Consider the following 26,811-nt stretch of genomic DNA (forward strand, 5'->3'; position numbering starts at 1 on the left):
TTGTTCGCAGATGATGCTGTAATTTACCGTCTAGTAAGGTCATCCGAAGACCAGTATCAGTTGCAAAGCGATTTAGAAAAGATTGCTGTATGGTGTGGCAGGTGGCAGTTGACGCTAAATAACGAAAAGTGTGAGGTGATCCACATGAGTTCCAAAAGAAATCCGTTGGAATTCGATTACTCGATAAATAGTACAATTCTCAAGGCTGTCAATTCAACTAAGTACCTGGGTGTTAAAATTACGAACTTCAGTTGGAAAGACCACATAGACAATATTGTGGGGAAGGCGAGCCAAAGGTTGCGTTTCATTGGCAGGACACTTAGAAGATGCAACAAGTCCACTAAAGAGACAGCTTACACTGCACTCGTTCGACCTCTGTTAGAATGTTGCTGCGCGGTGTGGGATCCTTACCAGGTGGGATTGACGGAGGACATCGAAAGGGTGCAAAAAAGGGCAGCTTGTTTTGTATTATCACGTAATAGGGGAGAGAGTGTGGCAGACACGAATTGGGATGGAAGTCATTAAAGCAAAGACGTTTTTCGTCGCGGCGAGATCTATTTACAAAATTTCAGTCACCAATTTTCTCTTCCGAATGCGAAAATATTTTGTTGAGCCCAACCTACATAGGTAGGAATGATCATCAAAATAAAATAAGAGAAATCAGAGCTCGAACAGAAAGGTTTAGGTGTTCGTTTTTCCCGCGCGCTGTTCGGGAGTGGAATGGTAGAGAGATAGTATGATTGTGGTTCGATGAACCCTCTGCCAAGCACTTAAATGTGAATTGCACAGTAATCATGTAGATGTAGAAAATTACCTGTAATTCAGCACGTAAGATAAAAAAATCAGTGTTCACTCAACTGTGTTCCAGAGTTTTTAAATTTCTTTGACATAGAGGTCACATTATACTGATTAGTCACTTTGTCTCATTCCAGTATCTGTTTAAATTTTTGAGTTAAAAACTACAGGCCATGATGTCCGGTGCCAGTAACAAATGTTTGAGGATGTTCTGGATAGATTTCTACTTAGTCTCTGGCAGCAAATTTGTGGAGACTTCATGAATTCACACTTCCATTTCCTAAAATCTTTTTCATTAGGAGTGATAAACCACATCTTTTGGCCACCAGTACAGAAATATATTATAACATGTAAGGTCAGTATGTCCACAATGCCCCTAACAGAATCTCTGAATACAAGTAAGATGTACTACAGAAGATCGAGGCCCCATCATGCATAAATATTATACTACTTGCATTTCCAGTTGTGTGTAATGATCACTTGTGAAACTGGAGGGAGGGGGTGGAGCATCTCATTGAAAAAGTGGTTAAATTAATGGTAAATTTGTTATGAAACAGACTTGAATGGATTTTCAACCATTGTGCCATATGCAGATGGTTCATTTAGCTCGTTCAGTGTGGGTTCGATAGACAATGCTCCAATTTTTTTTTTTAAATAGCTTTTCGTGTAATATCTGTTTTACAGTAAAGTGAATGGAAGCAAACACAAACAAGTGTACAGGGGCAGAGAAAAATAGGGAAATACCCAAAACACAACAAATTATGGTGCCTAATGCTGTGTAGGAACACTGTTGGCTTTCAAAACAGCTTCCAGTCATCCCAAAATGGATAAATGTAGGCCCTGTGTGGTTCTCATGGGAATATTATAGCATGATTCCTCCAAAATAATGGGAAGTTCAGATAATGATGATGGAGGTGGATTGTGATCACACCCTCTCTCCAAAGTAGACCCCCCAAAGACTCAAAAATATTGAGATCTGATGACTGTGCTGGCCAGGGGAGATGGGAAAATCCATCCTTATGCTCACAAAACTACTAATCGTGGATGATGCATGCTCTGTTAACTATTGGGGAATAAATATTGTACCTTGAAATGGACCTAATCAGCCAATTGGTCATGTAGTTCTTGGCAGTAATGTGACCTTAAAGGTTAACCTTGAGGTCCATGGAATACCACAATATTGATGCCCAAATCATCGCTGAAAAATACTGTGATCTCAATCCTGAAAGATGATTGTGTGCATGGTGTTCCTTGAGCATAGTTATAAGGCTTAGAAGAGCTTACTGTGCACAAATATTTTGGTATACGAGGTAGAATATAATGCCCAAAGTTGAATTTGTACACAGTCATGCTGTTAGTATCAGTTGTCCTAACATTATTCAGCAGTTTTATATTACCAGTATATCCATCATTTGGATTTCTTCTTGCAAAATGCATGATTGATTTTCATTTGTTATCTTTCCCTTCCACTTTGAAGATGTCTGCGTAGTTTCAGATTGAACAACAGTGCAGAGGAATGTTCTTGTTGCACCTTATTTCATTTGTGCCACACACATTCAGCCACCCATACGGACACATGGTGTCATTCATTAGCTGCTCCTGGTGATTATGCTATGTAATTGCAATATTGCTTTAGCTGGCTTATAAACTTGACAATAGTGTATGTGTATGGATCAGGAAAGTTAAGTTTATGTTGTTGGGTGATCCGCTTGTTTTACCCATCATGAAACATATGATCAGATAAGTGCACCTGATCTCCTTATCAGTAAGAATTACTGCCTAGTTTCACATCTAAAGTTGAGACTGATAGCTACTTAATTGTTAACGAGACCATGAGTTTTTAAATTTTGTTAATTTCTTGCAGACGACAGCCTCTAATGATGGGAAAAAGCCACTGAGAACAGAAAGCATCAAGAGTTCTCCATACTCCCAAAAGAAGTATGTATTCTCTCTCTCTCTCTCTCTCTCTCTCTCTCTCTCTCTCTCTCTCTCTCTCTCTCTCTCATAATCCTGAATTAAAAGTTTTCAAAGATTATGGAACTAAATCAATACTTTTTGTATTTATTTTCAGAGTTAACAAACCCATTGCTTCCGTCATTGTAAAAGAAGATAAAAAAGTTCAACCGATTCGCCGAGTGGTTTCAGTATCAAGTACCCAGTCACCTTCAGCCAGTAAAAGTATTAAAATCAGTACACCTTTAAGTGACAAAGGTCAAAAGTGTGTTCCTCGGGTTGATTCTGGTGGACGTGAAAGATCACGCTCTTACGGTGTAAAAGAGTCACCAAACCAAAAGCCTGTAAGGAAACCGCTTCAGAAAAGTAGATCAGCAACCAGTGTACCTCTTGCACAATCTACGGCACAAAGGGTCCTAACTGAGAAAAATCCTGATAAGAAGAGCCCCGCCAACATCATTCAGAAGACTGCGTCAAATGTGACACCCAAGATACAGACACCAATCAGAAAAGTAAATATTACAAAATTCCATCTCTTTTTACAATTATACTTGTGACTAGTAACAACAGTAACATAACACTGAATGTGGATTGATTGATAATACTGTTTAATTTTGTGAGATAGTGGTATATTGTATTAAAAAGCATGGCCATAAATTTAAATCTTGCAACAAGTTTTTTTCAAACTTTCAGGTGTAATGCACAATGGTTTGTTAGCATTTTATTTAAACATTTCTTTTTTTAAGTGAGCTTGAACCCAGACTGACAGAATTGAGGAAACTCATGTGGAATCTGTTTCAGCACTGAAGACTTTTTATTACTGGATAAATGAATTTAAACGTGGATGCTACAACTAACTGCAGATCTGGCGAGGTTGTTGGATGTCTTGTTTTTTCTGAAGAAATAGTCAATAAATTTTATTGTATTGCGATACGAGACTTTGAAAGAAATTTTGAATATGAGGAATCTAATTACACAGCCAGTGACATGTTAACAGATGGAAAAATAGCCTAGGATGGGCATTTGAAAATGGTCAAAGTGAAAATAGATTATCAGTATCTGTACAATATCAAAAAGTACGTAACGTGAAATAGATGCCTCAGTCTATATGTGAGATCCGAGGAAGGGGCAGTAAACCGGATCCCACAGAGACAGGCTGTTTGAAATTTCCTTGCTCCCTATTTAGCTAGAGCATTTGAGGCTCTGACTGAAATGCCACAAAAACTCAGTTCCGGAAGGATCTCTGTGACAAGCACTAATTCTTAGGTAAAAATTATTAGAAAAGCACTGCATTGGCAAAGGTTAAAATACAGGGAATTTAAAAATGAGTATACGAGTTTTAAGCTTTGTAGTATTTATTACATTCAACTTACAACTATAAATAATACATTCTATGAAAGAATAACTCACAGTTTTTCTTACTAGTGTCCAATGTGAGCATTTTTGTCACATGGCATACATTGAGTTGATAGCCAACCTGAATTGGTGCATCTGGAGTCAGTGTTGCAACACTTGCTTCAGTCCTGTTTCTTAGGTCAGGTTGATTATCTTGTAGCTACACATTACCCTTAATGAACCCCCAAAGGTAAAAATCTTGTGGCATCAGATCAGTGACCCTGGAGTCCACACGAAACAAGCTGCATCGTCCTGCCCCTTGCACAGCCAATCCAGCCGTTGGATACATCATCATTTAACCAGTTGCATAGTGAGTTAGACCAGTGAGGCTGTGCATCATCTTAATAAAGTTCTGTGGTTCGGCTTCATGCATTTGCAGAAAGAGCCATAATTCTAGCACATCAAGATCAGAAACACCAGTTAGTTACTTCACCTAAAAAGGAAGACCTATAGCCTTTCCACTGGGATGTTGCACAAAAAAAACATTCGATTTAGGGGAGTCTCACTGCATCTGTACCATCTCCTGTCAATTTGCTGATCCCCAGATGTGTGTATTGTTTGTGTTAACATTTCCAGAAATTCTTTGTCATGCAATAACATATAGTATACAACGTTGGCATGTAAACTCTAGTCTGTAGCTTTAGAGCTTGTAACAGGCTTACAAACAAAACTGTTTCAGCTGCTGTTTCAGTTGATGTATTATAAATAATTGTAAGTTGGCTGTAGTAATTGCTACAAAGCCTTAAAACAGGTACATTCATTTAGAAACACTCTGTACATGTAAAAAAGCATAGACTAATTTCTTGACTAAAAAAGTAACAAGATTTTGTCTGGTACTTTTGTTGCCATCATAATTGACTACTCAGGATTGGGTGAAATAGTGACTGGTTATTATTACTCCACATAACTGAACCATTTAATTCATCTTTTTTGGGCAACAAAGATTAGCATGCCAAAAGTGTTTACACAAAGCATCGCATCATATTTTGCCTATTATGGTGATAAAAATGTATCCCCCCTGGGAGTTCACGGTCCTTATGTGAGTACGTTCATGGCGAGCTCGGGGTCCCGAGCTATTGCAGCCTTCCTTCTTTCCCGGGCTGCATTTCCTTTCCCTTCCCCTCCTTTTCTGTTCTTGCTCCTTCCCCTCCGCCATCTCCTCTTCCTCTCTTGGTGTCCTTGTTTATGTTGGCCCTGTTATCCTCCTCATTATGTTGGCTTTGCGATTTGGTTGTGTTGAGTAATTACCTCATCCTTTTGGCATTCTCTGGTCCCCCTCTGGGGTTTGACCTCCGTTACTAACTTTCTATTCCGTAGTGTGAGCCATTTGGCGAGAGCACCTTACCTAGTGTCTTCAGCTTGTGCCCTCCTAGTTCCTTCCATCTTTTTCCTTCACGTTGTTGTCTGATGCTAGGGTATGTAGCCAGCACGGTAGCCAGCCTGTGTGGTGGGGCCGCTATGTACCCTTTTGGTTGAGCCCCCATGAAAACACTGGGATCACACTTCTGATACCTGAGCTGTGACCACCTCATGTTAGCCTTGGAGTGGTTGGTTGTTATCCTGGAGCATCGGAACTCCCGCCAATGGCCGCTGTGCCAGACAGCCCGTGCTGTGGCTGTCTGGCACCTGTGGGGAGAGATCCTGATCGGAGTGGGTAGTATCAGGGTGGACGCTATGCAAATGAAAAGCATACGGGTCTAGAACTGTGGCCGTTCTTCTATGGCTGCCTATTTGAATGGAAATGATTCTTTTAGTGCTGCTTCTTCTACCACTTCGGCCTTCTCTTCCATGGCTACCCCCTGGGAGGAGGGCCAGGCTCATCGGCTAGGGGCGAAATCCCCCCCCCCCCCCCCCCCCCCCGTATGTGGTTTGCACCAGGACTGATGGGGTTACTTCCACCAATACCAAACCTTTATTTTTTTGTGGAACACATTGAAGACAAGTTTGGCGATGTGGACTCTCTGAGAAAGATGTGGTCGGTTTTGTTGCTGATCAAATCTGTTTCAGCTGCCCAGTCTGCAGCCCTTCATGCCTGTGACCATCTTGGCACAATTCCTGTGTCCATCCCCCCCCCCCTCCGCCACCAGTCTTTGAATATGGTTCAAGGTGTAATTTTTCACAGGGACCTCATCCTTCAGACTGATGAAGAACTTATTGACAATCTAGGACGGCGAGGTGTTCACTTTGTTCGGCGTGTTCAGAAGAGCCCAAAGGACAATCGCATCGATACTGGTGCCTTTATCCTGTCCTTTGAAGGGGATACCATCCCTGAGAAGGACAAGATTATGGTTTCTCAATGGGACGTGAAGCAGTACATCCCACCCCGGATGAGATGTTTTAAGTGCTTGTGCTTTGGACACGTCTTCCCACTGTTCGCAGGCCCGTCTCTGTGGTGACTGTGGACATCCACTCCATGAGGGGAGTTCCTGTGTTCCCCCTCCAGTGTGTGTTAATTGTCATGGCAATCATTCTCCACGTCCACCAGATTGCCTGGCTTATAAGAAGGAAAAGTAGATTCAGTAGTATAAGTTCCTTGATAGTCTAACATACACTGAGTCTTGTATGAAGTAAGCACGTCTTCATCCTGTGTTAATGACATCTAGCTATGCTTTAGTTACATCTTCATCCCTTCCTCCCCCTTCCTTACCCCAGTCCCGAACCCTTCTCCTCCCCCATCCCCCACCCTTGCGGTTCCCACCCCTTCCCCTCCAGGTGCCGCTCCCCCTCCCCAGCCGGAGAAGTTTTCCACTTCTTTGGCGCCTTCCAGTCAAGGGCTCTCCTCCCAGGTCCCCCCTTCGCGGCACCTTTCAGGCCAAAGGTCTGCTGCCACATGACAACCATGAGAACCCAGTCTGTGGGCCCCCAGGTCACCCGCTCTCTTTCTGTTCCAGATCTTGCTGCAGCTGGCTCCCTTTTGCAGCACAGCCCTCCTCGATCTTGAACAGTAAAGAAGAAGAAACATAAGTCCCGGAACAAGGAGCCTCTGGTGTCACCAGAGGTAGTTTCCCCACCTTCGCAACCTGACTCTGACCTGCTGTTCATGGATGTCGCCCCCTCCTTGTCGGTGACGGATGGTGACCTGGCGGCATGACTGGCTTTAGCCTGTTCACCCCCCATTTGAATCATTGTTCAGTAGTTATCCAATGGAATTGTAATGGATATTACCATCACCTTCCGGAGTTGAAATCCCTTATTTCATTTTACTCTGCAGTTTGTGTTGTTCTACAGGAACCTCATTTTACTGACGCTCACTCACCGACCCTCCATGGGTTTCGTGCTTTCTGTCAAAATTAGGGTGGCACCCCTGCGGGCCTCTGGTGGAGTTTGGTGTGAACGGATGGTGCTAGCACGTGTATTCCTCTTCAAACTACATTGGAAGCGGTTGCTGTTAGGGTCCACCTGGACTCTGGGGTCACAGTTCGCAATCTTTATCTCCCTCCTGATGGGACTCTTACATCTACTGCCTTAACTGCCCTTCTTCAGCAACTTCGTCCTCCCTTCCTCCTCCTCAGGGATTTTAATGCTCATCATCCCTTGTGGGACAGTGCATTTCCATCTAGTTGGGGTCCCCCATCCCTTCATTACACTGGTCTTCACACGACGGCCTTTGCGATAGTGACTACTTCCCGTTGATTCTCTCGCTCCCTTCCCACTCCCCGATGGATAGGTTACCTCATTGGTCTTTCCAACGCACTGATTGGCCTCTATATACTGCACAGGTCGTTTTTTTTCTCACTCTTTGTCAGGCTGTATTCATGTCGTCCTATGTGACGTATCTGATGCGATTGTTCGTGCTGCTAGCCTTGCTATCCCACACTCATCTGGACCATTTCGCCACGAGCAAGACCCATGGTGGAGTACGCCCATTGCAATTACCATCTGTAATCGCCATCGAGCTTTGCAACACCATAAGAGGTGCCCATCCGCTGCCAATCTTATTACCTTTAAATGCCTTCATGCCAAAGCCCGTTACTTAATCAAATGGGTTGGGAACGCTTTATCTTCCCTCTGTTCTACTGCGCCTGTCACGGGTATGGGCTACACTTCGCTCTGTCAAGGGTTTCCATCAGCAGTCTACCCTCCTGGGCCTTGCCCTTCTGGATGGCCTTTGCACGGATCTGTTGATTCTCGTGGAACATCTTGCGACCCATTTTGCGGCAGCATCAGCATCAACCTCCTATCCAGCTGCTTTCCTTCACCAGAAACAGTGGGCCGAAGCTTCGGCCTTATGTTTTACCCCTTGTCAATCAGAATCTTACAATGAACCTTTTACTGAATGGGCACTTCTTTCCGCACTTTCGTCGTCTCATGATACGGCACCTAGCCCAGACTCCATTCATAACCAATTGCTTCAACATCTCAGTGGTCCACATCGACATCATCATCTCCTGGTGCTTCACCATATTTGGCTCCAGGGTGACTTCCCTTCTCAATGGAAGGATAGCATTGTGGTTCCCGTCCCTAAGCCTGGTAAGAACCCCGTTTGTCGAAAGCTATTGGCCAATTAGTCTGACGAAGGTTGTTTGCAAGTTACTTGAACGGATGGTAGCCCGTCAACTCATTTGGGTCCTCAAATCTCTGGATCTATTGTCCTCTTACCAGTGTGGCTTCCGGGAGGGACGGTCTCCGATCGATCATTTACTTCGCTTGGAATCCGAAGTTCGGCTGGCTTTTTCCGAGCGCTGCCATTGGGCTGCAGTATTTTTCGACCTTCGCAAGGCCTATGACAAGGCTTGGCACTATCATATCTTACTTACGCTTCATGAGTGGGGTCTTCGGGGCCCACTCCTGATATTTATCCACCAGTTCCTGTTGCAGCGGCCTTTCAGGGTTCAGGTTGGAACTGTTCTTAGTTCTCCACAGACTCAGGAGAATGGCATCCCATAGGGTACCGTATTGAGTGTACTTCTTTTCCTCATTGCTATAGATGGACTTGTGGCGTCTGTCAGTCCTTTGGTCACCCCTGCTCTGTATGTGTATGACTTCTGCTTTTGCGTTAGATCCTTTTCAATGGCCTCTGCACAGCGGCAGCTGCAGGGTGCTATATGGTGTGCCTCTGCATGGACCCTCTCACACAAGTTTCAATTCTCTCCTTTAAAATCACGGGTGGTCCACTTCTGTGGCCATACTACGGTCCACCCTGATCCGGAGCTCTACATCTATGCACAACGATTACCTGTGGTCCCACAGTTTCGTTTCCTGGGTCTTCTTTTCGACAACAAGCTTACTTGGCTGCCTCATATCAGACTTCTGAAGATAGGATGTTTCTGTAAATTCAATGAACTTCACTTCCTTGCCCACACCTCTTGCGATGCGGATCATTCCACTCTTCTCCGCCTTTATCGGGCTTTAGTGCTGTCTCGCTTGGACTATGGTTGTCAAGTTTATGGTTCAGCTGCTCCTTCCACACTGCGCGTCCTGGATCCGGTCCATCATCGTGGTATCTGTTTGGCCACCGTTGCCTTCCCTACTAGCCCTGTTGATAGTCTCCTGGTTGAAGCTGGGATCCCCCCCCCCCCCCTTTTCTGTTCAGCGGTCCCAGCTTCTGGTTTCTTATGCAGTTGCTGTCCATTCGTCTCCCAGTCATCCATCCTATTCTATCATGTTCCCAGACTAAGGACGTCATCCACTGGATTCCCGGCCTAAGGCGGGTTTACCGGTCGGGCTCTGCCTTGCATCTCTTCAGCGTGATTTTCAGCTTCCTTCTTTGTCCTGTCTACCACGTTCCCTCCCTCCTCCCCTTGGTTAGTTCCTTGGCCCCGGATTCGGATGGATCTCCGCCAAGGTCCGAAAGATTCCATTCCCCCAGTGGTGTTCCTTTGTTTTTTCCACCGAATTTTATGAGACTTTCGGGATGCTGTTGTTTTTTACACCAATGGCTCTAAATCTGATGATCGTGTGGGATATGCCTTCATGTCATCTGTTGGCATGGAAAATCATCTCCTGCCAACTGCATGTGGGGTGTTTACTATGGAATAGTGACAATTTCCGTGGCCCTTACCTTTATTACACAGTCCCAACACAACTACGTTTTGTTATGTACGGACTCAATGAGTGGCATTCAGGCTATTGACCAGTATTTTTCTCGCCAGCCTTTGGTCTCGGCCATCCATGACCGTCTCGCTGATCTTCACCATGCTGCTTGTTCCGTCAACTTCTTCGGGTCCCTGGCCATGTGGGTATCCCAGGTAATGAGCTTGCCGATTGTTTGGCTGGAGGAGCAGTCACTTACCCCCCTTCCCTCTAACCCCTCCTGTGGCGGATTTACGGCTTCAGATCAAATCCGACTTCTCACAATCATGGGCCAACTCTTGGGAGGCTACATCCCTGTCTTCGTGCGATTAAGGTGACACCTGTCCCGTGGCGTTCTTCCTTCTGCCTCTCCCGAAAGGACTCTACCACCCTGTGTCATCTTCGCATCGGCCATATCAAGCTGACCAATGGTTTTCTTTTGTGTAATGAGCCACATCTACGTCTACATCTACATGACTACTCTGCAATTCACATTTAAGTGCTTGGCAGAGGGTTCATCGAACCACAATCATACTATCTCTCTACCATTCCACTCCCGAACAGCGCGCGGGAAAAACGAACACCTAAACCTTTCTGTTCGAGCTCTGATTTCTCTTATTTTATTTTGATGATCATTCCTACCTATGTAGGTTGGGCTCAACAAAATATTTTCGCATTCGGAAGAGAAAACTGGTGACTGAAATTTTGTAAATAGATCTCGCCATGACGAAAAACGTCTTTGCTTTAATGACTTCCATCCCAATTCGTGTCTGCCACACTCTCTCCCCTATTACGTGATAATACAAAACAAGCTGCCCTTTTTTGCACCCTTTCGATGTCCTCCGTCAATCCCACCTGGTAAGGATCCCACACCGCGCAGCAACATTCTAACAAGAGGACGAACGAGTGTAGTGTAAGCTGTCTCTTTAGTGGACTTGTTGCATCTTCTAAGTGTCCTGCCAATGAAACGCAACCTTTGGCTCGCCTTCCCCACAATATTGTCTATGTGGTCTTTCCAACTGAAGTTCGTAATTTTAACACCCAGGTACATAGTTGAATTGACAGCCTTGAGAATTGTACTATTTATCGAGTAATCGAATTCCAACGGATTTCTTTTGGAACTCATGTGGATCACCTCACACTTTTCGTTATTTAGCGTCAACTGCCACCTGCCACACCATACAGCAATCTTTTCTAAATCGCTTTGCAACTGATACTGGTCTTGGGATGACCTTACTAGACGGTAAATTACAGCATCATCTGCAAACAACCTAAGAGAACTGCTCAGATTGTCACCCAGGTCATTTATATAGATCAGGAACAGCAGAGGTCCTAGGACGCTTCCCTGGGGAACACCTGATATCACTTCAGTTTTACTTGATGATTTGCCGTATATTACTACGAACTGCGACCTTCCTGACAGGAAATCACGAATCCAGTCGCACAACTGAGACGATACCCCATAGGACTGCAGCTTGATTAGAAGTCGCTTGTGAGGAACGGTGTCAAAAGCTTTCTGGAAATCTAGAAATACGAAATCAACTTGAGATCCCCTGTCGATAGCGGCCATTACTTTGTGTGAATAAAGAGCTAGCTGCGTTGCACAAGAACGATGTTTTCTGAAACCATGCTGATTACGTATCAATGGATCGTTCCCTTCGAGGTGATTCATAATGTTTGAATACAGTATATGCTCCAAAACCCTACTGCAAACCGACGTCAATGATATAGGTCTGTAGTTCGATGGATTACTCCTAATACCCCTCTTAATCACTGGTGCGACCTGCGCAATTTTCCAGTCTGTAGGTACAGAGCTATCGGTGAGCGAGCGGTTGTATATGGCTGCTAAGTAGTGAGCTATTGTATCAGCGTAATCTGAAAGGAACCTAATTGGTATACAATCTGGACCTGAAGACTTGCTGTATCAAGCGATTTGAGTTGCTTCGCAACCCGTAAGGTATCTACTTCTAAGAAACTCATGCTAGCAGCTGTTCGTGTTTCAAATTCTGGAATATTCCATTCGTCTTCCCTGGTGAAGGAATTTCGGAAAACTGCGTTCAATAACTCCGCTTTAGCGGCACAGTCGTCGGTAACAGTACCATCGGCACTGCGCAGCGAAGGTATTGACTGCGTCTTGCCTCTTGTGTACTTTACATACGACCAGAATTTCTTCAGATTTTCTACTAAATTTCGAGACAATGTTTCGTTGTGGAACCTATTAAAGGCATCTTGCATTGAAGTCCGTGCCAAATTTCACACGTCTGTAAATTTTAGCCGATCTTCGGGATTTCCCGTTCTTCTGAACTTCGCATGCTTTTTCCGTTGCCTCTGCAACAGCGTTCGGACCTGTTTTGTGTACCATGGGGGATCAGTTCCATCTCTTACCAATTTATGTGGTATGAATCTCTCAATTGCTGTTGCTACTATATCTTTGAATTTGAACCACATCTCGTCTACATTTGCATAGTCAGTTTGGAAGGAATGGAGATTGTTTCTTAGGAAGGATTCTAGTGACACTTTATCCGCTTTTTTAGATAAAATTATTTTGCGTTTGTTTCTGGTGGATTTGGAAACAACTGTATTGAGCCTAGCTACAATGACCTTGTGATCAGTAATCCCTGTATCAGTCATGATGCTCTCTATCAGCTCTGGATTGTTTGTTGCTAAGAGGTCAAGTGTTTTTTCGCAACCATTTACAACTCGCGTGGGTTCGTGGACTAACTGCTCGAAATAATTTTCGGAGAAAGCATGTAGGACAATCTCGGAAGATGTTTTCTGCCTACCACCGGTTTTGAACAAGTACTTTTGCCAACATATCGAGGGAAGGTTGAAGTCCCCACCAACTATAACCGTATGAGTGGGGTATTTATTTGTTACAAGACTTAAATTTTCTCTGAACTGTTCAGCAACTATATCATCGGAGTCTGGGGGTCGGTAGAAGGAGCCAATTATTAACTTAGTTCGGGTGTTAAGTATAACCTCCACCCATAGCATTTCGCACAGATTATCTACTTCGACTTCATTACAAGATAAACCACTACTGACAGACACACACTCCACCACCAATTCTGCCTAATCTATCTTTCCTGAACTTCGTCTGAGACATCGTAAAAATTTCTGCAGAACTTATTTCAGGCTTTAGCCAGCTTTCTGTACCTATAACAATTTCAGCTTCTGTGCTTTCTATTAGCACTTGAAGCTGAGGGATTTTCCCAGCACATCTACAACAATTTACAGCTACAATTCCGACTTTTCCTTGATCCAAGCACGTCCTGTATTTGCCATGCACCCTTTGAGATTGCAGCCCACCCCGTACTTTCCCGAGGCCTTCTAACCTAAAAAACCGCCCAGTCCCTGCCACACAGCCTCTGCTACCCGTGTAGCTGCCAGCTGAGTGTAGTGAACTCCTGACCTATTCAACGGAACCCGAAACCCCACCACCCTATGGCGCAAGTCAAGGAATCTGCAGCCAACATGGTCGCAAAACCGTCTGAGCCTCTGATTCAGACCCTCCACCCAGCTCTGCACCAAAGGTCCGCAGTCGGTTCTGTCAACGATGCTGCAGATGGTGAGCTCTGCCTTCATCTCGTAAGCAAGACCGGCAGCCTTCACCTAATCAGATAGCTGCTGGAATCCAGAGAGAATTTCCTCAGATCCAAAGCGACACACGTCATTAGTGCCGACATGTGCCACCACCTGCAGCTGGCTGCACCCTGTGCTCTTCATGGCATCCAGAAGGACCCTTTCCACATCAGGAATGACTCCACCTGGAATGCACACGGAGTGCACACTGTATTTCGTCTCCTCCTTAGCCGCCATATCCCTAAGGGGCCCAATTACACGCCTAACATTGGAGCTCCCAACTACCAATAAGCCCACCCTCTCTGGTTGTGGGGCCTTCAAGTCAGTAGCCCACATTTTGGCGGAATGCACCCTTCTTTTGGCTCTGCGTACTAAGTATGGACATCCCTGCACTTTACCTTTAATATAGGCAGACGATTCCCAGATGGTTTAACTGGTTCTCAGTTTCCTCAATGAAAGTGGTTTTTATTTTCAGTTCTAATGTTTTTAATCTCCCTCTGGAGTTGGGGCAGGGCAGTGAGGGTTGGCGTGACTCCCACTGTAAGCTGTGTTTGTAGATTCCTGACTCCCCTCCCTTGCCAAGATCCTCTTTTCTCTCTCTTTTACTCTGTTTTTATCGCTTTTTAGATTTGGTTAGTCTTCTTTTACAATATGCGCTATTACATTTTAGTGGTTGAATGCTTGTGAGTAGCAGTTGGTCTTGCCTGTAGTGCATCGGAGGTGGGACATTTCCTGCATCTAACATAGCCTTGGGGTTGCCCACTTGCTGACTTCCCTCCTTTTGTTTTCACCATTGACAACACGACGGCACTTATACATTTTTTAGCCTTTTACCTTTTATTGTTATGACTCTGCTGAGATGTAAATCCGTCCGAATGGACCACCTTTGAAACAAGGGACTGATGACCTTGCTGTTTGGTCCCTTCAACCACAATCAACCAACTACCCAACCATAAAAAAAGCATGAGCTGAACTTCCAAACAATTTGTAACCCTGGATATTTTTCAGTTTGGTTCCCATGGGACCTTTTTTGTCTCCTAATTTAAATAGAAAAGTCACAGTAATCAGATTTACAGTGAAGAGGTTGCGTATGTTGCAAACCAGTATTGCAGAGATTGAAAATAATCTATTTCCTAATAATATAAAGAACTGGGTCAACATTAGTAACTTAATGAAAGTTGTTGTTGAAAAAATTGTGCAAAAAGCTATTCTTGGTCTATTTTTACCAAACTTTCATTTTTGTAAATGATATAGTTACTTATAGTGAAGTGTCGCCAGAAGAAATTTTAAGTATTGTATGGTCATCGTATTTTGTGCAGACTAATCACTGCCCTTAAATGTTAAAGAAAGATATGAAAGAGGACCTGCTATCATGTACTTGACTGAAATTTGTTGTAGATGTGTGACCTCTATAATCACTATGATTAAAATGGCTTTAAAATAGCTGGGGTCGCAAAATAAGTCACAGGCTTTTTCTGGACCCATTTATTATTCATTACACATTTCGGACTCTTGCCATTTTCAGACAGCTTGGTGGTGAAATTTTTTTAAGAATCTTGAAAATTTACATAATTGTCTAAGAGGACCTATGCTGAAACATGGTTCAACAACAAAGACATTTAAAGCAAAATACATACCATTTAGTACAGAATGAACACACAACATTGACAATAACATTGACAATAACATCAATTAATGTTGAAAGAACCATAAAGTTTACTAGTCCAGTCGGGAAATAACTGTGACCTAACTTATATACTGCTTATAGCCAAGTGATGTGGCTTGTAGATAGTCCCACATAAGAGAGTTTGTAGACACTGGATGGTCTAACTACTGTGGCGCTGAGTATATGGCCGATGCATAACTGCAAGCAGCAATAACAGTATCTATTACAAAATTTATACAGGTTTTTCTTACACTGTAAATAAAAGGTAATGCCAACTGTAGGCAAAGACAAATTTAAAGGACATACAGGGCTTTAGTTCCACATAAGAAAGCTTATTGATGCTGGATGACGTAAGTGGTACAATGCTACCGAGTGCAATCTTTTGACAATGACATTGTCAGAGTTGTATTTTCATTCTGTGACAAATGCTATGTATTTTGTTTTAAATGTCTTTGTTGTTCAGTCATGTTTCATCATAGGTCCTCTTTTCAGAAACTTGTGTAAATTTGCAAGACTGTAAAAAGAAATTGGTTACCAATTTGTCGCCAGATCATCTGAAGGTGGGCAGAGCCTGAAATGTGTAATGAATAATAAATGTGTCCAGAAACATCCTTTAACAATTACTTTTGTGACCAACCAGCTATTTCAAAGCCATTGTCATCACTGAGAGCCTACTACGTCTAGACACCTGACATTTTTGTGTTTAGAGTTGCTAGTACCAGTCTGCTGCTGTTAAACTGAACTGATTTTATGGGTAACATTTTTCGATAGTGGGACCTTTAGAGGCATGTCTTGAACCATTTAGTTCACACGTCACCTCATATTACAACATTTTGAAAAAGAAGTTTTATTGATGCTGACATTGTGACTGCAATGTAATTTTGGTGTTTTAGTAATCTGATTTTAGACACATTGTAGAAGACAACTGTATTTTGTCACTGAAAAACATAAATCAAACTAAACTCTTCACATTTTGTTAGGTGTCACATATAGTGTCTTTTCATATACAGGGTGCCCATAAAAGAACGTCACAATTATAAAATTTAACAGTATCAACTGTAAGTGTTGTCAATCATTTTAAAGAATAACTTAAACAGTTTTAAATAAGCACACTTGTGTGTACTGCTTTGTTGTTTTCCCACTTGCATTGCCACAGTACAAAATGACAACTCCTGAATGCAAAGCACGTTGCGTTCTGCAGTTTGCTAAGAGTGAATCTTTAATTAAAGGCATGAGAATGATAAGTGGATAAAGACCAATTCACTACTTCTGAGAAAATCAAGAAAAACTATTTTAATCATTTTATTTCAACATTTAGTAATTTTTTTGTAGTCCCAGCAATGTTACCAATATCTTTTAACATTTTTAGTAATAAAGTAAATATTATTTCATCCTTAAGTACATCATTAACAGAAAATGTCGATGGACTTATCCAGTTCTCATACTCAATAAAAGTTGTGAATTTTTTCCAGCACAAAGTCACTGATATGTGAACTGAAACACCACTGATTTGAATTATTTAACCTACATTGTGTTATAGTATGCATCAGATAATATTATGTAGCTGTATGGGGAAAAAATTAACAAATTAATTAGAAAATATCACACACATTAATATACATGGTAGTCTTTTCATTATCCACACAAAGTTTTTCAATACATTCATACCACTGCTTGTACACTGGAGGAATAAATTTTTCCAACTTCATAATATCATCCAGTTTCTTCTGATTTATTGGCAGTGGTCAATTGCATAGATTTGTAGCTAAATCAAAATTTATGTCATTAGCATGCTTTCCTTTTTTCATAGCGACAAATTTCTGATTTACAAACATGCTGTGTGCTTCAGACACAGAAATACTATCTCCTGAATATACAAACATTTTATACTTGGATATTGTGAATGGTTTTTATCATTTTTGATAAACTTCTTAAAAAATGGTGATAGATAGGCTTTGAAATCCTTAATGAGATCTTGAATCACAAGGACAACTGCAAATTTCTTTGAGGCACTCCTTACTAGAGAATACCTACCTTCTGGAATGAAGACATACTCTTTCTTTCTCTCTAATTTCTCAATAAGTCCAAACATCATCTCACATGGCAAGAATGAATGGCCACATTCAGGATAGTGATATATTATTTTGTCAAATTTTCCACTTGCAGCTAATGTATACAGAAACCTCACCATGACTAGATTCTTATTCTGACCTCCACAGATGTCACTGTAGAGATACAAAGTTTGTACCTCTGGAGGTACAAAGTTATCTATATAATGTTTGAAAAATGAGATTGTCTCATTACAGCCTTTGTTTCTCGTCACTTTATCAAACATGTACATCTTGCTCTCATCAGTTGAGCTAGAATATCTACACTGGTTATAAACCCATAATGGACAACAGTAAAATAAGTCTCCTGTTGGGATCACTGGTAAAGGAAGATTCTGCTGAAAGTCAAAACACAAAACCTCCATAGAATCATCTAATTTGGCAAGTTCAGAATTTTCTATCAGGTCCTTATAAAAAGCATCAGCTTTAGCCAAATGTAGATCACGTGATTGAATAAGTAGCATCTTCTTTGTTTCATTTCTTGCAGTCTCGATATCAGTTGTCAGGGAATCACACTTAGGACATGTGTCTGACCTTGGTGCTCCAAATGATAGACCGAATCGTTTGTGAAAAATGTTGTTGTAGTACTCATAACTAACAGTTGGTTTTACCTTAACTTTACTGGTACTGTTCATTTTTAAAAAGTTTCCTGGCTCTTATTTCTCTCCTTTGAGATGGATCTTCTTTACTGTCAACTCTGTACTTAAATATTTTCTTTTTGAAGTATTTCTAGAATAATGTGATCATTGGAATGGGAAACTTCTTATGTGATCCTCCACTTGAGCTATGAGAGACTGAGGCTTCGTACTAGATCTTGAATTTTCAGAGAGACCTCTCTGATCCATAGGCAGGGAAGCACTGTGAATCGTATGCTGCAGTAGTCTGTCGATCCTTCCCTTTTTAATGCCATGAAGACCAGAAAATGCTTGTTTACAAACTACTACTTCCTTTGCGCCTTTGAACCTAAAAGAGATAGAGAAATAAATAAAACAATATAGAACTGGTATTACATAAAAAAAGGGGTTCAAGTGTCTAGGTACTCACGAAAATATTGTTACATGAACATGTGAGTTCATATCAGTTTGTTTTCCGAAAATAATATTTGAGGTCGTGCACTGGTTTTGACCGTAAACATGTTTTGACCAAAATTTATTTTGTAATAAAACAAATTTTGAAATTAGCTTAATGAATATAATATTATTATTGAAACAAGACAATAGTGGCCAGCCCCAGCACAGGCTGCACCACTCATTCTTAATAAAGAAAGTAATATTAAAAGCAAAAAATAAAAGCACTTGTGTAACTCACACGGAACTTTATTAATATTTGTAAATACAGCATACACGAAAGCAATGAAATTGTATCAAAGTACAACTTCTCTTATAGGGAATATAAAGTAAATCAGTGAAACAAATGTAAATTTACAAATAACTTATATAAAAAAAACACTTGTAAATACTAATGAAGGAACTAGAAAATCTTATGCCACCAGGGGGATTTGCACCATCAGCCTCTCGCATACTTTACCACTTGCCTACGGTACTGTTCTGAGAGTTCTTAAGATTTCACGGGAATTATTTACGCATCTGACACTCGAAGTCTCAGCTAGCCGCTACTGGAAACCGAGCACTAAGGTGTTAACATATTAACGAAAATGTAATGGAATATTGTCAAGTACATGCCTTGTAGTAAAATGGACCCTTCCTGTGGTTTGGAGTATATTAAGGCTTGGTTTGGTTGCACTGTTTTACTTATTTTCTTCTCCGTAATAAATCAGGCCATGTCCTAAAATATTAAACTGAAGATTTCTTAATTCAGACAGTATACAGAACACATTTTCATTTGTAAATCTCCAACAACAAAGTAGTTAAGTAACAATATATGTTATACATGCCTTGCAACAGGCTACATTGATATCAAACCGAAGAGATATGCATCCTGTATTTTTTTTTCTTTTTTTTTCTTCTTCAAATTATTAAAACTGTCAAGAATATTTTTCTTTATATCTCCAGGAAACCTCTTTGTGCATTGCCTCTTGTGTTGGTAACTCACAGATTTAAGTTCTGGAACTAATTTTCCACTGGTGAACATGTATGTTTGTCCACTATAGCAGCTGAGTTTCTATTGTGCCACATTTCTAGATCTTTTCTTGGATTTCTTAGGAGATTCTTGAGTAACATTAACATCACTGTCACTAGAATCTCACAAAATAACTAGAATCATCAAAACTTTCATCAGAGGAGCACGTAGATGTAGCCATGATATACCTATCACTTTCAGAGTGAGAACAGGATTTTACGAGTCTTTGCCCACTTCTCATTCTCAATGAAAAGTGAGTATCTATGAAGTGACAACTTGCAGAGCCATCTAGCACCTTCTGTGGGAGATATTTAGTACCATTCACTCACCAATAGATGGAGCATGTATTCTAATTGTATTTTGTGCTAATAACTCAAATTCAAAAAAAGTGGTCTTTATCCACTTATCATTCTCATGCCTTCAATTTTAGTTCAACATGTATTTTGTTCAAAGTTTGTGATCCCTCATGTGGCAAAAACATTAGCCAATGGTATAACTGATTCAGAACAACCAAATGTGTGTGTAAAGGGAAAAGCATGGGATGATCAAAACAACCTGAATAGGATGATGACCGTTTCAGAGCATCTTACCTTCATAGTCTGAAGAAGTCTGTTCAGAAAGCAAGTCTTGAAGTACTGTCGCCAGAGATAACAGTGTGGAAGGTTTTTAAAGTTTACACATGTGTCCATACCAGTTACGGTTGGTACGTGCTTAAAATCAGATGATTATGGTTTACATCATAAATTTACAAGTGAAGTGTTGCAGTAGGTAGGTGACCCTCTTAATCATGTGGTGGTCAGTGTTGAGGCAATGTTTTATCTAAGTAGGAAGGTAATTATCCATAATGTTCATATCTGGGGGTCAGAAAATTCTTATGAACTTGCGCAATATCAGAGATTCCCCAAAATTAAACATTTTCAGTGCTGTGCCCCAATGTCAAGTGTACTGATATCTCTCTCTCTCTCTCTCTCTCTCTCTCTCTCTCTCTCTCTCTCTCTGTGTGTGTGTGTGTGTGTGTGTGTGTGTGTGTGTGTGTGTGTGTGTGTGTGTGTGTGTGTGTGTGTCTGTGTGTGCGTGCGCGCGCGCGCGCGCGCTCGCCTTGGGGGGGGGGGGGGTGTTACCCCCGTCAGGGAATTTACCATAATAGGTATGGCTTATCAGGATACATTGGAAGAATGGCTCTTTCTCCAATTATGAGGTGAACCTGAAAACTTTATTTGGCAACAAGATGGAGCCTATACCCTGGCATCTGTTTGTACAAGAGTGGTTGATCGTTGAAATCAGTGACCATTGGGTTGGTTGTAACGGACAATGTGAGAGAGCACTGATCCCATGGTACTTGCCAAATGTTTTGTGGCACACTTCACTGAAGTGTCTGCTTGCAGTAATTGCCATCCTCATTTCCTGGCCCAGAAACACCTTATTGAGCACCACCCGCTATCTGTCCATGTACACAGCTCTGTATCGTACAATGTCCTTTTTAATGGAAGGGAAGCTTCGCAGCAATTTGGAAAAGTGTCGCAATACAGGCTCTGGACCTGACAAAATCCACAACTGGATGGTCACACACCTTCGTGCTGACAACGTGAAACATATCCTCTGGCTTTTTAATCACTCTCAATGGTGGGAAGATATTATTCCTGTCCTGAAACTGGAAAATAACCCACATATTTTAACTAACTACCAGCCAATCTCTCTAACAAATGGGTTGTGTAAGCTATTCGAATGAGTGATCAGCCACCATCTTTGTTGGTGCCCTGAAGCCGGAGAGCATATATCATTATTCCAAAGCAGCTTTCGGGCTTTCCGGTCCACCACAGATCACCTGGTTCATTTGGAATCTGCAGTATGCAAAGCTTTTGTGCATCAGCAACATCTCATTGCTGTGTTCTTTGATGTACAGAAGGCGTACAATATCACCTGGTGACATCACATCCTCTGTACGCTGCAGGAGTGATGTTTCCAGGGCAGTTTACCCATTTTTATCCATAATTTCCTCTCTCTCCAGTTTTTTTAGGTCCGGATTGCTTCGACTCTCAGCAACCACTTGTACAGGAAACTGGAGTCCCTCAGGGATCAGTTCTGAGAGTAACGCTGTTTGCTATTGCCACCAATGGCATTGCAAATGCAGTGGGCCCCACAGTCTCTGTTAGTGTATGTGGATGATCTTCGTGGGTACTGTGCTTCTGCATCACTACACATGGCTCAGCATTTAGTTGCTGGGTACAGGCTTGGCGACCCCGGGGTTCCTGAGCTGGGGACTGGGAAGTGCCACCAGTCCTCAATACCGTAAGCTCTGAGCGTGCTTAAACAACCACCGTAAGGTGCGACAGTGGAACGTTGTTCAGTACAGAGCCCAGGGATCTTGATTTAACGGCCTGTGTCATGAGGATGGTATAAACCTCTATCAAAAACCCCTCAATCTCAAGGTGCGCTGTGCGCCGAGGAGATGCATGGCTGTTTAGGTGGAACAGTTGCTAGCGGGCGACCTCTGGGGAACCTGCCGCCCCCGGTTGTATTAGGCTTACCCAGGCAAGCGGGGCTCTGTCTGGTTGGACATTCCTTCCCCTAGCTGCTCGTGGGACCACCATGAAACGAAATACGAATAGTGCGCCAGCACGAGTGTCTAAGAAAGGAAAGTTCAATGCTTTACACTATAACCCCCCCCCCCCCCAGTCCACACCAGGGGAGGAACGGCGGTCTAAATTACCTGGTGAAACGTATTCTCGATTTCTGGTTTGCAGCCGAACAGATGGGGACTCATTTCTGACCACAAAGCCTCAGTTTTTTGTGGAAAATTTAGAGAACAAGTTCGGTGAAGTTGAGGGGCTGTCTAAAATGAGGTCTGGAGCAGTCCTCATACAGACAGCATCCCCAGCACAGTCACGGGCATTGCTTGCTTGTGACAAGCTCGGTGATCTTGCAGTCTCCATTACGCCTCATAAGAGCCTCAATATGGTTCAGGGACTTATTTTTCATTGTGACCTGTTGTTGCAGTCTGCCGACGAGCTTCATCCAAATCTGGAAAGCCACGGTGTCCACTTCGTACAACGTGTCTTCAGGGGACCTAAAGATAGTAGGGTCGCCACCGGCACCTTCACCTTCACCTTGGCTTTCGAGGGTGACACCCTGCCAGAGAAGGTGAAGGTGATGATATATCGATGTGATGTTAAGCCTTACGTCCCTCCTCCCATGCGCTGCTTTAAGTGCTGCAGGTTTGGGCATATGTCATCGAGATGTGACGCCAACCCTACCTGTTGGGATTGTGGATGTGCCGCCCACCCCAACGTCCTGTGTTCGCCGCCCCCTGTTTGTGTCAACTGCGGACAGAAACATTCACCTTGCTCGTCAGACTGTGCGGTTTATCAAAAAGAATGGAAGATTATGGAGTATAAGACCTTGGACAGACTCACTTACACAGAGGCTAAACACAAGTATGACCGATTTCACCCTGTGCGCATTTCATCAACGTTTGATGCAGCAGCTTCGATGTCGGCGTCCCTGGCGACGAGCCCCCAAGTTCAGCCGCTTTTTGTGGGCCCTCCAGCCCGGCCATCTATTCCTGCCCCCAGGTAGTTGGGGGAACACCCTCTTCCTTTGCTCCCGTTATCAACATCGGGAGTAACAACCCCTCCTTCTTTGGGGACTTCAGTCCCCACCTCTGCGCCGGAGAAGTGCCCCCCTCCTCCGGCTCCCCTCGCGCGGAAGGGATCGCTTGGTGCCCTTCCTTCCACAGTTACTGCCCCTCCAGATGTCAGCCAGTGACTGAAAAAGCCACCACCTGAGGGCTGTAGGGCTTCCAGGTCTTCCTCGGTCCATGAGACTGAGTCGGAAAGGCGCAGCCAGCCTTATAAACCGAAGGACAAACAGGACCCTACCAAAAAGAAGAAAAAGCAAAAGGAGAAGGACATAGAGACATTAAAGGAGCTCACCACTGCACCTGATGATGATGTGGAGCATCTAGCGTCCCCTCAGGAGCTAGATGTTGCTCGACCCACAGCTCCTATGGAATTTGATCAGGCTACTTCGCAATTGGTGGTGGCGAGCGCTTGTAAAGCGTAACCTATCTCCCCCCTCCCCCAGGTTCTTTCATGTCTTCACAGTCGGATACCATTATCCTTCTGGGTTACTATAAGAACCATGTAGAATACGACAGGGTGTCTGGCGGTGTCTGTGTTTATGTTCTTGCCACTGTTCCTAGTGCCCCAGTGCCACTTCACACGTCTCTTGAGGCTGTGGCTGTTAGAATCTGGCAGGAATGGAGCTTACCATCTGTTCCCTTTACCTTCCCCCGGATGAGGTTGTCCCTCTTGCCGACCTATGTCGGGGCCAGGGTAGGAACGTTGAGGCTCTCTTGGCACTGCAGGACATTTGCATCCTTAACACTGGTACTCCCACATATTTTAGCTTGACTCATGGCACGTACTCGGCCATTGACCTCTCTCTTAGTAGCCCAGGTCTTCTTCCATACCTCAGTTGGAGGGTCCACGACGACCTCTGTGGTAGCGACCACTTTCCTACCCTGGTTTCTCTTCTTCAATCCCAACCCCCTGACCAGCTGCCACGATGGTCTCTTCGTGGAGCTGATTGGGCAGCCTACACCTCAGCTACTATGGCCATTGCTCCGCTTCCTGGTGACATTGCTTTGGCAGTGGACGAGGTCACTATGGCCATTGTTTCTGCTGCCAAGGCAACTGTCCCCTACTCTTCAAGTACCCTAAGGCTAAGGCAGTGCCTTGGTGGACACCAGAGATTGCAGAAGCTATCCGGGACCGCAGGTGAGCCCTGCAATGACACCAGCGTCACCCTTCCCTAGAGAATCTGGTTGCCTTTAAACGGCTGTGGGCCCAGGCTCGGTGGTTAATCCGGCGGAGCAAACAGGACTGCTGGGAATGATATGTTGCCACCATAGGTTCTCGTACCTCCCCATCTCAGGTGTGGTCGCGGGTTTGGCACATTTTTGGCTTTCACCCTCATGTGTCTGTCCCTTGCCTTTCTCTTCGGGGTACACTTTGTACTGACCCAATCGCCATCGCCGAACATCTGGCAGAGTACTTCGTTCGTATTTCCGCAACAGCAGGCTACAGCACAGAATTAAAGAACAGGCTGAGCATACGCATTTGTCGTTTCGCACACACTGTTGGGAACGATACAACATCCCGTTGAGTGAATGGGAGTTCCAAAGTGCCCTTACAGCTTGTCCCAATACCTCCCCAGGTCCAGACCGAATTCACAACCAGTTTCTTTGCCATCTCTCGGTGCACTGTCAGGGTGAATTACTCGCCCTGTTTAACCACATCTGGATGGAGGGCGTTTTCCCAACTCATTGGCAGGATAGCGTTACCATCCTGGTGCTGAAACCTGGTGCAGATCCACTGGTGGTTGATAGCTGTCGCCCTATCAGCCTTACCAACATTATGTGCAAACTCCTGGAACGGATGGTGAGTCGGCGGCTTGTGTGGATCCTCGAAGCTCGGGTCCTCCTAGCCCAGCAACAGGGGGGGGGGGGGGGGGGGCGCTTCCGTCACATCAGGGCCGCTCAGCTATCGACAATTTAGTCTTGTCAGAGTCGGCTATTCTTACAGCTTTTACTCGGCGAGAACATCTAGTTGCTGTTTTCTTTAATCTTCAGAAGGTGTACGATACCACCTGGCGCCATCATATCCTTGCTATGCTGCACGAATGGGGCTTACGGGGTCTACTTTAGATTTTTCTACGGAATTTCCTATCCAATCGCTCCTTTCGGGTTAGAGTTGGCACTTACTTTAGCTCTGCTCATATTCAGGAGAACGGTGTCCTGCAGGGCTCGGTTCTCAGTGTTCCCCTCTTTTTGGTGGCGATTAATGGTCTTGCGGCTGTGGTGGGCTCATCAGTCTGTTCCTCTCTATATGCCGATGACTTTTGTCTTTATTACAGTTCCCCAAGCATCAGTGTCACTGAACGGTGGCTGCAGGGAGCGATCCGTAAAGCACATTTTTGGGCATCCAACCATGGTTTACAGTTCTCAGCCTCTAAGACCCGAGTGATGCATTTCTGTCGTCGTCAAACGGTCCACCTCCATCCAGAGCTCTACCTTGCCAATGAACTCCTTCGTGTTGAGGAGACGCATCCCTTCCTTGGCATGCTATTTGATGCTCAGCTCACTTGGACACCTCATCTTCGCGAGCTTAAACAACGGTGCTGGCAGCACCTCAACATCCTTCGCTGCCTCAGCCACACCGTTTGGGGGGCTGCACGAACAACCCTCCTACAGCTCTATAAAGCCTTAGTCCAGTCCCGTCTCGACTATGGGACCGTGGTGTACGACTCAGCAGCACCTTCAATGTTGCAGATCCTCGACCCGATTCTCCATTGTGGCGTCAGACTGGCAACAGGTGCCTTCCGTACTAGTCCAATGGCTAGCCTTCTTGTAAAAGCTGGAATCCCTCCCCTATGATTCTGCCGAAAACGTCTGCTTGTGTCATACATCGCCTGCGTCCATGCCTTGCCTGACCACCCAAACCGCAGGCTCCTTTTTCCATCTTCTGCACTCCGCTCCCCACGACGGCGGCCTAGGTCGAGTCTCCCAATCGTGGTCCGCGTTCATTCCCTTCTCTCACCTCTTGAGTCCTTTCCCCTTCCTCCATCCTTCCAGCCCTCCTCTTCTTCTCCTCCTTGGTCCCTCCCTTGCTTGCAGTTTTGCTTGGATTTGTCCTGCGACTCAAAGTCCTCCGTTCCACCTGCCAGTCTTCGTCAACAATTCCTGGCTCTTGTTGCCTAGTTTCGCGATGTAGATGTAGTCTACACCGATGATTCTGTGGTCGATGGATGGACTGGGTTTGCTTTCATCCACGGCGACTACGTTGAGCAGCATTCCATGCCTTGTGGGAGCAGTGTTTTCACTGCGTAGCTGGTTGCTCTCTATCATGCACTCGCTCTCCTTTCTTCCTGCCCTGGGGAGTCATTTGTCATATGCAGTGACTCCCTGAGTGGATTGCAAGCACTTGACCAGTGTTTTTTCTCGGAACCCTTTGGTGTGCGGTATTCAAGGTGCTGTTTTCGCTCTCGCCAAGTGTGGTCGTTCAGCAACGTTTGTGTGGACCCCGGGCCACATCGGCATTCCAGGAAACGAACGTGTTGATCGGTTGGCCAAGCAAGCCACCACTTCACCACCCCTGGAGCTTGGTCTTGTGGAAAGAGACCTCCGGTCAGCCCTACATTGCAAGGTCCGCGATGTCTGGA

At 44.0% G+C, this 26,811-nt stretch overlaps 1 protein-coding gene across 1 annotated transcript in view; it reads left to right on the forward strand.

Moving 5' to 3' along the window:
* The window catches only part of LOC126249683 (uncharacterized), a 176,276-nt gene that overhangs the window by 137,116 nt on the left and 12,349 nt on the right, over positions 1-26,811 (forward strand). The window contains exons 10-11 of the mRNA XM_049951361.1: positions 2,660-2,733; positions 2,867-3,260. Coding sequence (XP_049807318.1) covers positions 2,660-2,733; positions 2,867-3,260 — 468 coding nt within the window. The remainder of the gene's footprint in view (positions 1-2,659; positions 2,734-2,866; positions 3,261-26,811) is intronic.

This window comes from Schistocerca nitens, chromosome 3 (assembly GCF_023898315.1).
Source record: "Schistocerca nitens isolate TAMUIC-IGC-003100 chromosome 3, iqSchNite1.1, whole genome shotgun sequence".
In the NCBI taxonomy this organism is placed as follows: domain Eukaryota; kingdom Metazoa; phylum Arthropoda; class Insecta; order Orthoptera; family Acrididae; genus Schistocerca; species Schistocerca nitens.